The sequence below is a fragment of the Mixia osmundae genome (assembly GCF_000708205.1).
Source record: "Mixia osmundae IAM 14324 unplaced genomic scaffold scaffold_17, whole genome shotgun sequence".
Taxonomy (NCBI): Eukaryota; Fungi; Basidiomycota; class Mixiomycetes; order Mixiales; family Mixiaceae; genus Mixia; species Mixia osmundae.
Window position 1 is genome coordinate 103380 of NW_014575547.1, and position 14547 is coordinate 117926.

General features: G+C 54.8%; 9 protein-coding genes across 9 annotated transcripts; 4 read left to right on the top strand and 5 right to left on the bottom strand.

Annotated features, from left to right (window-relative positions):
• Nucleotides 1–86: 86 nt before the first annotated feature.
• L969DRAFT_83595 (uncharacterized protein) lies at nt 87–2631 on the bottom strand (the record flags this gene model as incomplete). The annotated part of the gene is made up of 4 exons (XM_014709274.1): nt 87–676; nt 723–1915; nt 1963–2140; nt 2193–2631. 4 exons carry the CDS (start codon nt 2629–2631, stop codon nt 87–89), a joined length of 2400 nt encoding a protein of 799 aa, XP_014564760.1.
• Nucleotides 2632–2689: 58 nt separating this feature from the next.
• L969DRAFT_91196 (uncharacterized protein) lies at nt 2690–3922 on the top strand. The gene is made up of 3 exons (XM_014709275.1): nt 2690–3592; nt 3644–3707; nt 3760–3922. Exon 1 carries the CDS (start codon nt 2749–2751, stop codon nt 3556–3558), a length of 810 nt encoding a protein of 269 aa, XP_014564761.1. The 5' UTR covers nt 2690–2748; the 3' UTR covers nt 3559–3592; nt 3644–3707; nt 3760–3922.
• L969DRAFT_20564 (uncharacterized protein) lies at nt 3667–4080 on the bottom strand (the record flags this gene model as incomplete). Its single annotated transcript, XM_014709230.1, has 3 exons — nt 3667–3707; nt 3760–4007; nt 4070–4080. 3 exons carry the CDS (start codon nt 4078–4080, stop codon nt 3667–3669), a joined length of 300 nt encoding a protein of 99 aa, XP_014564716.1.
• Nucleotides 4081–5597: 1517 nt separating this feature from the next.
• Nucleotides 5598–7443, top strand: L969DRAFT_55597 (uncharacterized protein; the record flags this gene model as incomplete). Its single annotated transcript, XM_014709276.1, has 6 exons — nt 5598–5624; nt 5748–5890; nt 6332–6576; nt 6627–6914; nt 6960–7164; nt 7218–7443. 6 exons carry the CDS (start codon nt 5598–5600, stop codon nt 7441–7443), a joined length of 1134 nt encoding a protein of 377 aa, XP_014564762.1.
• L969DRAFT_80631 (uncharacterized protein) lies at nt 7117–9396 on the bottom strand. The gene is made up of 7 exons (XM_014709277.1): nt 8947–9396; nt 8737–8891; nt 8596–8689; nt 8452–8543; nt 8012–8405; nt 7833–7960; nt 7117–7785 (listed from the first exon to the last, which is right to left on the bottom strand). Exons 1-7 carry the CDS (start codon nt 9103–9105, stop codon nt 7506–7508), a joined length of 1302 nt encoding a protein of 433 aa, XP_014564763.1. The 5' UTR covers nt 9106–9396; the 3' UTR covers nt 7117–7505.
• On the top strand, nt 9188–10917 carry L969DRAFT_97551 (uncharacterized protein; the record flags this gene model as incomplete). Its single annotated transcript, XM_014709278.1, has 3 exons — nt 9188–9691; nt 9743–9858; nt 9906–10917. 3 exons carry the CDS (start codon nt 9188–9190, stop codon nt 10915–10917), a joined length of 1632 nt encoding a protein of 543 aa, XP_014564764.1.
• Nucleotides 10918–10928: 11 nt separating this feature from the next.
• L969DRAFT_55591 (uncharacterized protein) lies at nt 10929–12142 on the bottom strand (the record flags this gene model as incomplete). Its single annotated transcript, XM_014709279.1, has 3 exons — nt 10929–11004; nt 11064–11891; nt 11943–12142. 3 exons carry the CDS (start codon nt 12140–12142, stop codon nt 10929–10931), a joined length of 1104 nt encoding a protein of 367 aa, XP_014564765.1.
• On the top strand, nt 11939–13133 carry L969DRAFT_283545 (uncharacterized protein). The gene is made up of 4 exons (XM_014709280.1): nt 11939–12406; nt 12463–12673; nt 12724–12960; nt 13018–13133. The coding sequence occupies exons 1-4, from the start codon at nt 12300–12302 to the stop codon at nt 13072–13074; spliced, it is 612 nt and encodes a 203-aa protein (XP_014564766.1). The 5' UTR covers nt 11939–12299; the 3' UTR covers nt 13075–13133.
• Nucleotides 13121–14512, bottom strand: L969DRAFT_91202 (uncharacterized protein). The gene is made up of 3 exons (XM_014709281.1): nt 14459–14512; nt 14127–14399; nt 13121–14073 (listed from the first exon to the last, which is right to left on the bottom strand). The coding sequence occupies exons 1-3, from the start codon at nt 14489–14491 to the stop codon at nt 13192–13194; spliced, it is 1188 nt and encodes a 395-aa protein (XP_014564767.1). The 5' UTR covers nt 14492–14512; the 3' UTR covers nt 13121–13191.
• Nucleotides 14513–14547: the final 35 nt, after the last annotated feature.

The window sequence follows — 14547 nt, forward strand, 5'->3', positions numbered from 1 at the left end:
GATGTAAGCGAGGATAGAATGCATGGACAGAGTCGCTCTGCACCTGTGTTAGCATGACGCAGCTTGCATTTTTAGGGGCGATCAGTTTAGAGCTCGTCATGCTCGCTAACTGGCTCCTCGGCCGGCGCTTCTTTGAGTGCGTCAGGCGTGATCTTGTCCTTCAGATCCTTCCAATCTGGCCAATTCTTCGCTTGCTCTTCGATATTGGCTTTCACGCTGTCTGCTGCATCAGAGACAGCTTCAGCAGCTTGAGTGATAGGCGACGGGTCTACTGGAGGTGCTGGCTTGACATCGACCTTAGGCTGAGCGGTTTCGCTCACGCCAAGTGATCGTCTAAGCAAGGCCTCGATGCGAGAGAAGTACAGGTTCGCGTCCTTGACGTTGTAGCCAGATTTGACGAGAGAAGTGTCCCAGAGAATGTTGGTCAGCTCGCTCAAGTCAGCAGCTGCTGTTGCGTTGTCTTCGATATCGGCAACCTTTTCGAGCAAGCCCCTGATGAGAGGATGGTGCGGGTTAATCTCGAGTATACGCTTGGATTCGCGGATGAACTTGGTCATAAAATCTTCGCCAGTCTTGCCACTCTGTGCTGCCATGAGACGCTCCATGTTGGCAGTCCAGGCGTACGAGTCTGCGGTGACGGCACAAGGACTGGTCGTCAATCGCGTGCTCAACACAACTGCGGCACCGTCAGCTTGCTCGCTTGCGAATGCAACGAGGCGTACCTTCGCTAACGGATGCGTCCAGCTCCTTCTTAAGGTAAGCCACAAGAGGTTCGTATTCCTCCTTGAGCTCTGCCTCTGCAGCCTTTGAGTCATCATCGTCTTCGTCGCCAAAGATGAGTCCCTTCTTGGCGACGTCCTGGAACTTCATGCCTTCGTACTCCGGCACAGAAGAAGCGATTATCTCGTCCATGGGTTCCGTCAGGTAGAGCACTTCGTATCCGCGCGCGAGAGCCGTCTCGACAAAAGGGCTCTTCTCGAGGATCTCCTTGCTCTGTCCTGCTCCCGCCATGTAGTACATCTGCGTCTGGCCCTGCTTCCTGCGAGACACGTAGTCATCGAGGGAAGTGAAATCGTCGACGCTGGTTCTGAATCGGATGAGCTTGAGCAGTCGGGGTGCGAGCTTCTTGTCCTCGGCATGTGCTAGCTTGAAGGGTGTCGCAGCATACGTATGGAACTCCTTGTACGTTGCGGGATCATTCTTGGCAGCGTTTGTGAACATCTCGATCGCTTTTCGCAGGATGGCGCTCTGAATCTGCTTGAGTGAGCGATTGTGCTGGAGTGTATCACGGCCAACATTGAGCGGCAGATCGTCGGCGTCGATGACGACTTTGACCCAGTTCAGCCACTTTGGCAAGAACTCGTCGCCCAAATCAGAGGTGATGAAGACGCGTTTGACGTAGAGACGCGCAGAATTCTGCGACTGGTAAGACTTTGTGTAGAAGTCGCCGACGATAGTCTTGGGTGCATAGATGAGTGCCTTGAAGGATGTTCTGCCTGCATCGCCGGAGAAGTGGGTCCACATGGCCGGTTCGGGCCCTTCTTCTGGAATTGGGTTGCTGTCCTTGTTGAGGACGTTCTTGTAAAAGGAGATGTACTCTTCCGAGGTGACATTCTTTGGATCTCGCATCCAGATAGGAGGACGATCGTTGATCCTCGACCACTTTTGAACAGTCACCCGCGTGTCGGCGGCTTTCTTCTTTGGCTTCTCGATAATGTTGCCATCTTCATCAAACTCAGGCTCGGCAGCGTCATCGATGGCTGACTGGCGAGTGTCTTCGTCATCCCGTGGGATGGTACCCGTCGTCGATGTCCAGAGATAGATGGGTGCAGACGTGGCAAATTCAGAGTGCTTTGCCACAAGTTCCTTGATCTTGTCTGTGCCGAGGTACTCTTGCGCATCATCTTTGAGGAACCTGCTCCCAGGCGTCAGAGCGAGCGCACCATTAGCGAGTGAACATACAGAGTGATCTCTGTGCCTCTGCCGAGGGTGATGCCGCGAGGATCCTCTCTGATTTTGAACTCTGCCGCGTCTGCCTCGCTCTCAAAGACCCATTGAACGGGATCGTTGTTGGCTTTCGAGGCAACTTGCACGCGATCTGCGACGAGGAAGGAAGAGTAGAAGCCCAGGCCGAATTGACCTAGACGAGCGGATGAGCTCAAAGCAGGCCATGACGACCACTCAGCGCGTACCGATGAGGTTGGCGCCTGCGCCGGTCTTGCCCTCGCCAGACTCGAGCTTGCTCAAGAATTCTGATGTACCCGATCTAGCGATCGTTCCCAGGTTCTTCGTGAGGTCCTCCTTGCTCATACCGATGCCATAGTCGGTAATCGTGAGCGTCTTCGTGTTGGCATCCGTCTTGATGGATATATTCAGGTAAGGCGCATCCGAATCTGTCAAGATGGTACTGTCCGTGAGAGCCTGGAACCTCAGCTTCTCGAGAGCGTCGCCTGCGTTGGAGACAAGCTCTCGTAGGAAGACATCTCTGTGATGGTAGAGGTGTGACACGACCACTCGCATGAGCCGAGCTACGTCCGACTGGAACTGCAGCGTCTCCTCCTCTGCTCGCACAGGTGTGCCTGACCATGCCAGCCAGGCTCCTAGCGCTAGCGCTGCTGATCTGACCCTCATCTCTGAGCGACTGCTTGTCACAAAGTTGTGGAGGCAGCGAGTCGCGAGAGAGGGCGACGACGACGTGTCGACGTGTCGACCCTTGCAGCCTTGCAGACGATCTGGCAACTGTCCAAGATGCCTCCTCAGCTCTCATCGACCACGCTCGGGCTCAAGTTCATGCAGAGAGGCAATGCCAACAAATCACAAGCCACGTCTGAGCCTGCCCAGCCTAGCATCGTCCCTTCACCGAGCGCGATCGCACTTGGCAAACGTCGTGCTCCTTCGCCGCCTGTTGCTGCTCCACCTGCCGCCGTCAATGGCAAGCTTGCCACAGTCTCGGCAAGCGCACCTGCCGCAAAGCGAGTGCGCTATGTGACGGAAACCTCTCTGCTCAGCTTTCCCTTGGCCGGCTCTTCATCTGCTGCCACGCCGTTGCAGACTGGCCGAAGAACGTATGGCATCGCCGAGCCAGCACCCGCTGAAGCGAAAGACGAGGAGGAGGCCGCAGACAGTGAGACTGAAGCAGAGAAGGAGTCACAGAGGATTCTGGCCAACCTCGCGCCTTCACTTTCCAGCGCGATATCACAGGCGCGCAGACCACAAGACAAGGCCAAACGGCAGCCGCCACTGTCAGCTCCCACGCCCGAACAGCGCGAAGCGCACCGGCAGAGGGAGGCCCGGCTCGAAGCAGAAGGGACGGAGCGTATCATTCCCGTCAAAGAGAAAGCGTCACACGCTGGCAAGTCGGCGAACGGCTTCATGAAGCCAGGCGGCTACGATGCTATCACGGCAGCCGAACCACGCACTGTCGTACCGGCAGAGCCAGAAGATGGAGACAGCATCAAACCTCAAACGCTGGACGAGATCCGCGCGGCGCAGAAGAAAGACAAGAAAGCAAGGAGGGCGCTCAGAAAGGCTGCTGCCGCTCAGACAGCCGGAAACTAGCACATGAAGCAATCATGCATTGTCTGTTGTCATCCTATGCAGCATATTCAGCCTGTTGTCCTCGCGGCAATGTTTGCAAACTGACCTCTAGAGAGCGCCGCGCCGCGCTCAATGGTGATTCGACTTGTGATGCTTCAGATGCATCTGGTCTGAGGCCTCACCTCGTCAGCTCGGCAGAAGCGAGCCCAACAGCGGACTCACAGTGAATCGTGTAGCTGATGAGGAAGACGCCGACAATGGCGTGAACGAGCGGAGCCGCGCTAGCATTCTCTCCATCAAAGTAGCGAGCCTTGTATCTCGCCACAGGGTTCAGTCCGGGCGAGTTGTGGGGCGCAGGTCCCTTGGGCAGCTTCGAGTAAAAGTCGATGACCCTCGTCATGCGTTGTGCTGTCTTTTGCGCCCCGATAGCATTGGGTGACGCAATCTTGGGCGGTATCAGTGTGCGCAGCCTGCATCCCTCGCTGCAGATTAGCAGACATTCGGAGGACCTGCTGAGCCGAGAAGAACGCACGAGGAAGCCATCTTGCTGTCGCTGCTGAGTCTCGCAGCAGTCGGCAAGCGCCTTGTCCTGTTTGTTGCATTTACTGTCTGCGCGTGTTTGCCTTTGCGCGATGCCACGCTTGCCTGGAATCTGTCTCTCATCCTTCACGGCTCCATGATTCCTTCCTCATCGTCGGCTTCTGCGCGGATATTGTCGTATTTCACAGCTACATGGTGCTGTTCCGGTCTCGAGAAGGCGAGATCTCGAAGATCGAGGCACCAGTCGCCAGCACGCATCGGTACCCAGCCTTCGTGACCTTATGTATCGCCAGCTGTCTTCGAGTGATCAGAAATTGACATACGAACCGGTACGTGAGAGTGTGATACGAGTCAGCATTGCGAAAGGACCGACAGCAAGCCATCGAATCGATTGAGGCACGAAAGATCAGAAGACCTTTTGTTAGGTCGATGACCTGATTCTAGAGTTTCGTCTGCCAAGAACAGATACTACACTTCATCAGAGTCAAAAGGCCTGTTGACGAAAAAGCATTAGCAACCTGAATAGCGACCGAGCTAAAAGTGACTGGGCAGAAACGGTTTTTGGGTTGGCGCTCACATCTACCCCTTGATGTGCCTCGATACACCTCTGTCATTCCACTCAATGATAGACCTTTTAGCTATACGAAGAGTATGCTCACGTCTGAAATAGAAGCCTCGGTGATCAGCCTCTTCAGGATCGTCTCTAAATTTGCCTCACGCATTCCAGGGACTCCGTCTTATCTAAAGGAGCGGCTGAAGCCCTGCAGCTGTCAGACGTCAGACCGCGACCCATTTCACTTCCGGAACGAAACAGAGATGATGCCATCATAACGCCGCTTCCGCAAGCAACGCATGCTCGAGATCTACTCTGTACACGTTCCATAGCGCCTTACATTGCTCGAGAGCCTTTGCCCGCTGTCGTTGACATCATACTAGACATATCAACGCTGTCGGATCTCATCGCGCATTACGAACTCCCTGGTGACGCTTTCTCAGACTCTGCACGACGCTCTCCGTCGATGAGCTCGATCTGTCAAGATCATCATCGAGACGGTACAGAGTGGCCGCAATTCAAAGCCATCTACCATACTCTAGGCAATGGCGACGTGCCTCTAAGTCTCGGTCAGCCAACAACAGGCATGGATGCCATCTCTCGTTATCTGAATACAAGTGCAGTCTCATGTGCTTTTGTGAATGCTGGCTTGTCCCTCAAACGCTGGCAAGTATCGATCGCTGACTTCTGAAGGCTCTCAAGCCCATGAGACATAGATTCGGCTGCCCCGCGGGCGAATTCGGCGACGGCGAACGCAGCGTGCAATAGCTTGTGTGAGATCATGACGTGTGCTCTGCACTCGCAGCCCATGCATAGCTGGCGTTGGGCATCTCTTTTACGTGCGAGCGAGCGTGCGCGAGTGTTTGGGCTGAGAATGTATGCAAAAGGATAGAACAACGCTCGATCTGATCTATCGAAGTGCTTTGAAAAGGCAAATGTAAGCCTGCCGACCGTATCAAGCATCGGTATGTCCACTGCACTGAGGTCGAGTCCTGTTCTACATTGTCCAACAGCCGTTGTGCCTTGATCACACTGAATCTTCTGGAAATTAGGTATATATAGTTTGCGCTGACTCGCAGGACACCGTTTCTGGCCTTTTGGCTTTGATCAAGTGTAGTATCTGTTCTTTCTAGACGAAACTCTAGAATTAGGTCATCGACCTAACAAAAGTTTCTCTGATCTTTCGCGCCTGAATCGATTCGATGGCTTGCTGTCGGTCCTTTCGCAATGCTGGCTCGTATCACACTTTCGCGTACCGGTGTTAAGGCATCCCCTTCTTTTTTGGCTTTTCCTTTTTCTGCTCCACCTTGCTGTACGCGTCAGCCGAAGCGGGTTGTACACCACGCATGGCTGCCACGACTGGCCTGACGACTCGGTTTTGAAATCACATCCGGCTTGCGCTCGGTCGATCGCATAGACAAACATTATGTATGACATGCTACGGTGGGGCGTGAGAAAAGATTTTACCGTCTGGGATGGCCGAGCGGCAAGTCAAACTTGTGAGCCTGAGTGACGTCGCTGATATTCTGCACTCTCAGGTTTAAGGCGGCAGTTTTGAATTCCCTAGAATTAGCTGCTGGGTTCGCCCTCCTGTGTTCAAATCACAGTTCCAGAGATCATTTTTTGCCGCTTCCGCGCAGCTCGTCTCATTGTAGTATGCAGTTGATCAAGACACGCGCTACGTATCTTTTTGATGTAAAGATTGACCTCGCGAGCTTTTGCGCTGTGGACGCGTGCAGCTTCTCGGACCTCGAGGACGATGCTGAGGCGAGTATGCAGGCAATCGCTGCCCTTTGCTACAGCCCCGAGAGCATGCGGTCGCACTTTCGTTAGCTGCTCACCCCTCCGAGACGCTGCATCCGAGGCAAAGGCGGAAGCAAAGAGGCAAGCTCGAGAGACGCATTTTGGCTTCAAGAATGTGCCTGAGGGTCAGAAGGAGTCTTTAGGTCAGCCCACCCATTCCGTTCTCGAGTATGGAGCTGATAACAGTCTGCAGTCTCGTCGGTCTTTTCGTCCGTGGCATCGTCCTATGATGTGATGAACGATGCGATGTCGCTAGGCATCCATCGGCTCTGGAAAGATCACTACGTCAAGAAGCTCGATCCTCATGGCGGTCTCAAGTGCCTCGATGTAGCGGGCGGGACTGGCGATATAGCCATGCGAATCCTTGATCATGCCAAAGACAAGCATGCCGATCGCGAGACGTCTGTTCATGTGCTCGACATTAACCCTGACATGCTCGCCGAGGGTCGCAAGCGATTCGCAAAGACGATGTATCACGCCGGTAAGATCGTAGCGCTTCACCCAACATTTCTCATGGAGAATGCAGGGCCTCAAGTTTCCTTCGAAGTCGGAAACGCTGAAGATCTCAAGTCGATATCATCAGACTCGCTCGATGTCTATACGATCGCATTCGGCATCAGAAATTGCACACACGTTGACAAAGTACTGTCAGAAGCTTACCGGGTTCTCAAGCCCGGCGGAGTGTTCAGCTGTCTCGAGTTCAGCAAAGTCACTAATCCCCTACTTGCAAAGTTAGCCGTCGTCTCTCGCTTCGTCTGCATGGCACCCGCTGACTCCGAGGCAGAGCTTATGAGGCATACTCCTTCTCGGTCATACCCAACTTGGGACACATCATTGCTGCCGATCGCGACTCGTATCAATACCTCGTCGAATCGATCGTCAAGTTTCCAACGCAAGAGAGATTCGCAGAGATGATAGAAGACGCAGGTTTCACTGCGCCACAGGGGGGCCAGATCTGGGAAGACCTCACATTCGGCGTGGCGGCAATCCACACGGGTATTAAGCTTTGATGCAGCATCGCGGAGGAACTGCAAATTGCTGTCAACAACAATGAAGTACACACAGGTATGCGCTAGTCGGCTACCGCGAGTCGTTCAGCGCCCGCCAAGCGTACAGAGCTGACGGGCGGGAAGCCCGCTTGTGGGCCTTTTTGCAAGACGAGCAAATTGCGCGCCTGGTGGATGTAAGCTTTGCTGTAGCCTTGCTCGTTCAGGCTAGCCGCAACGCAATGCATGTCGTCTAGATCGAGCGTCGGATCTCGCCAGGCATATTGTGCCGCAGCGAGTAGCTTGTCCAGTGGGAGCGTTGGAGGCCCTTCACTCGTTGGCCTGCCTTTGCTGAGTATCCACAGCCTACATCTCGCGATCAGCGGTGTCGGCCGAGCTAGCGGATAACGTACACTTTGCGGCACAGATTGCGCCAGCAGATTACTTCCAACTTCTCTTTGAGGAGAACGTAAGCCCCTTTAGATCTGTGCCACTCTCGCCATCGATCGAGAGCTTGTACGCAGGCGGTATAGTCACCGAGCTATGCGCCCGTCAGCGGCGCTGAGCTGTAATGCAAAAAGTGAAGGCCTACTTTGAGCGCATCGGTCAAGGGTCCATATTGCGGTTCCAGGTCATATTGTTGCAGCAATAGCTTGCTGGGCAGTATTCCGAGGGGTAAAGAGGCAGCGATGAGGAAGATGAGCAGCATTCTGCATTGGGCGTATGCAGCAGGAGAGCAGAGATCGAAAGCGGCTTGTAGCTCTTGTCTTGCTTGTCGCAGACGCCTTTGCGAGAGGTAGATCCGCCCGATATAGTATCGATAGGTCACTCGATCGGACTTGGGAAAGTCGACGTCGAGGAACGGTCGAGCGTGTCGCGTGTTGTTGATGATCGTATCGGTCAGGCGCAGATTGTCAAGCTTAAAGTAGATGCGCAAGCATTGATTGGCGACATAGAAAGTTGCCAGACGCTTCTGAGTCGCGCCTCTGTTGGTACATGAGCTTGGGCCTGCTCGGATGAACGATGACCAACTTGTCCGTCGAGATGACATTCAAAGTGCGAATGAGCAAGCGGGATGCCAGACTTGCGCGGACGTTCTTGCTATCGTGCGCTGCCTCGTCCGCCTGTCATTGTGTCGATCAGCCCTGTACCGTTCATCTGACAGGACGAGCTGACTTGAAGTGCCAGCAGGGCGAGGGCGCGCGAAAAGAGCTTGAGCGTTGGCACGAGCCAATCACTATCTGGCTGCTGAAAGATACTCAGAACATCGCTGTATGCTCTTCAGCGATAGGCAAGCTCGGCGTTCGTGCGACATACGTGTAGCATGTTTGTATGAGCTCGTAGGCAGCTGCTTTGGCCGACAAGTCTGGCGAGCCTGGCCTTGCGTCATCGAGATAGCGTAAGTAGTCGTGTACCAAGTCTCCGAGCGGTCCGTTCTCCTTGAAGAGACTGCGAATGCTGAGCATGACGCTCTGTGTGTTGCGCCGAGGCATGAGCTGAGCCGGGACCTTAGCGCACACGGCTCACATTGGTAGCCTGGAGAGCAAGAGCGAGCTGTCGAGTGGGAGAGTCATTCTGAGCGCTGAGAAACCAGAGAGGCTCGAAGCAGGCTGCAAGTGCGCGTGCATCACCGCTTTCGTATGCGAGCTTGACCCTGAGGCCGAACCGGCGCACTTCATGCTCCATCGGACCGTCAATCTCGGCCTCGGCCTCCCAGCGAAACAATGAGGGACGCGACTTGCTGGACTTGCCTGTACCGACAAGCCCGATGGCCAGCAAAGGCAGGGCAAAGGGCAAGGCGAGAGACGTACACAAGCAACAAGAAGCACTCCTCGCTCAGCCTGCCTTTCGCATCGGCACCTTCGAGAACGGCGGGATTCCCAAGACAAACATCGCGTGGCCTCATCCCGCAGAGTATGGCATCACACCGAGGTCGCTAGCAGAAGCGGGCTTCTACTATTCGCCGAGCGTAGGCGACGAAGACAATGCGACTTGCTTCCTCTGTGCCCGTAGCTACGGTGGCTGGTCCGAGGACGACGATGCGACGCAAGAACACTTTCGTCATCAACAGTACGCTGGAGAGTGCGCCTTTGCACACCTCCGCAAGATACACAGCGTCATGGGAGCATCCGTACAAGCCGGTCTACCGATCCCGCCTCTCGAAGATTGGATGGAGAACCCCACGAGCGAACACGAGACGAGGATGCGCTTCACTACCTTTGGCACTTGGTGGCCCCATGACAAGCGCGGCTGGACGCCCAATGCCAAGAATGCGAGTCCACTGTTCCAGCTCACGCGATAGCTGCTGATACCGATTGAGCAGATCGCCGAGGCGGGCTTCTTCTTCAGTCCCGATATAGATGACGGACGGATAGACACCGCGCTCTGTCCCTACTGCGGCACCGGCCTAGACGGCTGGGAGAAAGACGACATACCATTGTACGCGCTCAGCAGGTTTTTTTGGGCCCATACTGACCTCACTGCAGTGATGAGCATCACAAGCGCAAGACTCACTGCGCATTCGTTCAGGCAGAATTGGCAAGACGAGCGAAAGCCGTCGAGAGCGCGCCAAAAGCGTCAACGAGCAAGAGGAGTAATTTGGCAGCGTCGAGGAGCAAGCCGACAAGCTCGGCGTCTATCGGCTCAAGGGCAAGTGCAGCTGACGATGTCCCGGAGCAAGCAACACGCGTCGAACCTGAAGAGGAACCTCGGCCGGCAGTACTGCCTGGCAAGCGACAGGTGTCCGGCGCAAAGCGACAGCGACAGATCAGCACAGACAGCATTGCGCGACGTCCTCCGGACCGAACAGAGACGACGGGCGTGCAAACGAGGCGCGTGACTCGTTCGGCCTCTGTTGCTTCCCTAGCCAGCTCCACGCGTTCTGCGCCGCCATCGCACGACGAAGGCATAGCGGATGGACCAGCATCCTCTTCACCGCCTTTGCCCCAGGCGAAAAAGCCGAGGCGCAAAGCAACAAAGAGTCAGACTCGAACGGTCTCGAAGACAAGTCAGATACCGACCATCGATCTCGGCTCCACGTCATTAGATCTACCTGACGAGCCAGTCCATGCAAGCAAGATTTTACACACTGTCGAGCAAGTGTCCAGGGAGCCAGCACCGGCCCCAGGTCATCTACAGGCCCCTGCAGAAGCTACACCTCGCTCGAGCACATCTACTGCATTCCACTCGGTTGCCTCGCCCGATCATTCCTTCTCGATCATCGAGGCGCCAGAGGCGAATGAAGATGCTACACTCCGCTTGCCCGTCATCAACGGCTCCGCTGCAGCCTTGCCGAGCAGTCCGAAGCGAGTATCTGATCTGATCGCCTTACCGCCCGCAATGACCGAAGCCGAACTCGATATGACGGTGGAGGAGTACATCACCCGCGCTCTCGATAGAGATGCAGGAGAAGCCGAGAGAGCTTTGCGGCAGAAGCTCGAGGTCTTTGAGAAGCTCAGTGCGATGCACCGTCAACGGATCGAGCAAGCACTGTTGTAGCTTTTGCAATCTCAGCTATTCGCATCAGTAGCACCTGACGCGGCCATTCTATGTTCTCGATCTGCGGATTGGACAGCCAGACCGCGGCTGTTGGTCCATTCGGCAGCAAGATTGTCAGGGCCTGATGGATATGATCGGATATTGACGATGTGCCCGTCTGCAACCTGTCCACGTTGGCGAGCGAAAGATGACAGTCTGCTAGGGCGAGCTTGCGCTCGTGAGTCTGTAAAGGTGGCTTGAGCGGCATTGCACCTTGCAACTTTGCCAATGCGCGACCGAAAGCATTCTGCGCGAGCTGCAGGAGGGTAGACCATTTCGCTCGATCCAAGCGCTGCTCTTCCACGACGAGCACGAAGAACTCGGCCAGGCTCGTCAGACCACTCGCGGGTAAGTCGACTGCCAAATCGTTGACGAGCTCGTCGAGTATGGACACGAGCTGGGCGTCTGTGAATAGCGATATGTTGTGTGCCAACCTGCCGAGCTCGGCCACTCGGATGTCCTCTTGTCGATGAGACAAGGTGGCAAGGTCTACAGACGCAGAGAGCGGCTGCAGGACATGCTGGTTCGGCAGCAAACATTCGACGTCGCTCTTTGCGATGATCGTCGTGAGCACAATGTCGAGCGTAACAATCTCGGTGATCTGGATATCGTTATCCTCGACCATCCCCAGGGATGCATCAGGAACATCGTCATCTTGCGATGCTGGTTGTAAGCGTGAGATCTGGGATACCAGGAGCTCGTCCAGCAGACTAAGCGCTCTCTGAGGATCGTCAAGCGCGATGGGCTCATTGCCTGCAAAGTCGGTGTCCATCTCGTAACGAGTTGTCAGGGCAGCCGTCATGTTGAAGCAAGCATCGTCACGGCTGACTTCATACTGTCTAGCAGCGTCGAAGCGATCGATGGCTTGCGAGACAAGTTCTCGACAATGAGGAAAAGGCGTGAATGTGTCGCCTAGCTTTAGCAAAACGCGCGCTCTGGACTTCTGATGAGGATGATATCAGTCCACACGACGAAGAGAAGCGCACTCGTTGTAGATGGCATCTCCGGTGAACCGAAACGTCTGAGCGAGCCGGTAGAGACGGAGAGATTCGTGATAATATCGCAATGCTTTGTCGCCGAACTGGTAGCGCTCTGCTTGTTCCTCCTGGTGTACACCTGCATCAAGGGCTTCGTCGTAGTCGATAGGCTCTTGTTTTCCCTTGGGTTTGGCTTTCTTGGGGGGCATGAGATGACACGCCGACAGTGACAGAGCGATGACTTCATCGACACAGAAGCACTGCCCCAGGCTGCGCAACGAGCTTAATTGCCAGCTCATTTCCCCGGCTTGACTCAAGGTACAGTACAGAGGACGACCTCACACAAGTCAGCAGATCAGCACAGAGATGTCGACGCAACCGGGCGAGGACGTTGCACTGGACAAGTCATCTTCAATCAACTCCGTCATTGCAAGCGAAAATGCCAATGCTGTCATTGACCGCAACACTACCCAGTCAGTCGCACAGCTTCAATGTGCATCCATTGAGCTTAACAAGCCCGACTGGACAGCTACTTTGCATTCTCAGCGGCCACTTTCCTCATCCTCATCTCGATCCCAATGATATTCTTTCCGAGGCTGCTCTCTATCGCTCTGGGGGACGACCTGGCTTCAGTCGAAGGCGAAGGCGGTGTGCTACGACCGCTGAGCCAGCTCGAGTGCTTTTTTGCCCTCATCGCAGGTATCGCACACGTTGCTCTCTCGCTCATGCTTATCATCCAAGTGAGTGCCCACGTAGCCCGTTGACAAGCGTCTCTGATGAACGTGTACAGACGGGCGCAATCCCACTCGTGACCACGCTGTCTGCAGATGAGGGGGAAGCGATGGCCAGTCCTTTCCGCAGTCCGGCCATCGCCATTGCTTCTGGCTATCTCGGGGGTCTCGCAGCCGTTTGCTGGTCACACAGTCTGCGCTTCATCGCAATCAACGCAGCCGGTCTCACTGTCTTTGGACTGTGGTCGCTCGTCTTTGGCGCAAACCTTTCGCTGAATTCGAAAGGAAAAGACAAGGTAAGCAGGCTCCTTGCTCAGTCCGGGTTTTGACTGACATGTATGCGCGACGGTTAGCATCAGAGCAGTTTCCCATTCAAGAATGATTCTGCAGAAGATCGCAAAAAGGCATAGGAGCCCTTGCCTCACATACACCCTCATGTTCATGAACTCGCGCAATCAGTGGAAATAGAAAGATGTAGCGATCAGCAATGCATACACGAACAGTTGTCACGTCACTCTGCGCGGACGTCATGCGATTCTCTTGGGTTGGCCGTCTGACGCGACGAGAGAGTGGTCTGCGCTTAGCACGCGCGGTCCGTCGCCTACTCGGGTATGGATAAGTCGGCTGACGCTTTCCGGCGGAAAGACAGTCGATACTTTCACGTTGAAGCCAGCAGGCAGGGAGCCTTCTTTTCTATCTTTCCCCGGAAAAAAGTGAGAGACGAGTGCGATGATCTCGGGCATGCTTTGCTCGAGTGCGTAGATGACCGCATTCGGCCCTGCGTCGAATGTGTAAGCCGCCACAAGACCTTTGCCAGCTTCTGTCGAGAGTCTGTTGAGTTCTGTGATGACTGCGATGATTGACCTTGACACGTCGTTCAGATAGAAGATAGGTGGGAAAGTGTCCATGCAGACTGCATGGAAGCTATTCGAATCCTTCATGGTGATTGTTGCAAAGGTATCAAAATCGCGTTGGTTGATTGCCTTTGTGATCTCTGCCATTCTCTCGGGCACGACAGAATTGATGCGCTCTTGCAGCAGTGTCGAAGTCTGCACGGTCCTTTGCATGCCCGAAGTAGAAGAAGTGCCTTTCTTTGCATCCGACACCACGCAGATCAGTGCTTTCATGCCCGCCCAATGTGTCTCGGGCGCAACTTGGACAGCTAACGAGTCCTGCCCATCCGCAGAGGCGCCCATTTCCCAAGCGACATACCCGCCAAACAGTGACCGACAGGCTGATCCTGAGCCCTGTCGTGCTATTCTCGATAGCTCAGATGCGTTCTCAGGCAGCTGGTATAGTTTTGCGAGCGTGAAGACAAGCGCTGCGAAGCCTGAAGCTGATGATGCTAGGCCGGCAGCGGTAGGGAAGTTGTTCTCTGACACGATGTGCAAGTGACAGCTCGACAGCGCCTGCGAACCGTGCACCTTGTCATCAGCCTTCTTTGCCTCAAAGAAGAGCTTACTTTGCCGTCAATGTCTTTCTGTGAGGCTGATTGTTCGAGTTGTCGCCTGAGCTTGCGCATTTCCTCGAGACAAGTCGTCATCCTGCCTTCGCCATCTAGAGCGACGCTCGAGCCATTCAACCACAGCGCGTCTCGTGTGAAGGTTGCATCTGCACGTATGCTCGTTGTAGAGCGCAGATCATCTTGCGACAGCGTCAGAGAAAGGGACGAATTGGTTGGCAGAATGAGCGCAGTGTCCCTCTTGCCCCAATATTTGATGACTGCGATGTTGACCTGTTTTAGCACCAAAGCAAAGCATCAGCATACACATGATGTACATGCACTCGACTGACCGGCGCCGAGCATGTCGCCTCGACAAATGTCATTTCTGTGGGCTGAGCGACGTGGAAGCGTGAAACGCGGCACGCGGCATTGTTGCCTT

Bases quoted from the DNA above. Each gene is read 5' to 3' on its own strand.
- L969DRAFT_80631 (XM_014709277.1), bottom strand. From the start codon at position 9,105: ATGGAGCATGAAGTGCGCCGGTTCGGCCTCAGGGTCAAGCTCGCATAC. The intron at 8,892-8,946 runs GTGAGCCGTGTG...CGCAACACACAG, and splicing joins TTGCTCTCCAGGCTACCAAT to AGCGTCATGCTCAGCATTCG. The intron at 7,786-7,832 runs GTACGTTATCCG...CGCGAGATGTAG, and splicing joins CGCAATCTGTGCCGCAAAGT to GCTGTGGATACTCAGCAAAG.
- L969DRAFT_91202 (XM_014709281.1), bottom strand. From the start codon at position 14,491: ATGACATTTGTCGAGGCGACATGCTCGGCGCCG. The intron at 14,400-14,458 runs GTCAGTCGAGTG...GTGCTAAAACAG, and splicing joins AGGCGACATGCTCGGCGCCG to GTCAACATCGCAGTCATCAA. The intron at 14,074-14,126 runs GTAAGCTCTTCT...CACGGTTCGCAG, and splicing joins AGAAAGACATTGACGGCAAA to GCGCTGTCGAGCTGTCACTT.
- L969DRAFT_283545 (XM_014709280.1), top strand. From the start codon at position 12,300: ATGTCGACGCAACCGGGCGAGGACGTTGCACTGGACAAGTCATCTTCA. The intron at 12,407-12,462 runs GTCAGTCGCACA...CCGACTGGACAG, and splicing joins ATTGACCGCAACACTACCCA to CTACTTTGCATTCTCAGCGG. The intron at 12,961-13,017 runs GTAAGCAGGCTC...CGCGACGGTTAG, and splicing joins ATTCGAAAGGAAAAGACAAG to CATCAGAGCAGTTTCCCATT.
- L969DRAFT_91196 (XM_014709275.1), top strand. From the start codon at position 2,749: ATGCCTCCTCAGCTCTCATCGACCACGCTCGGGCTCAAGTTCATGCAG.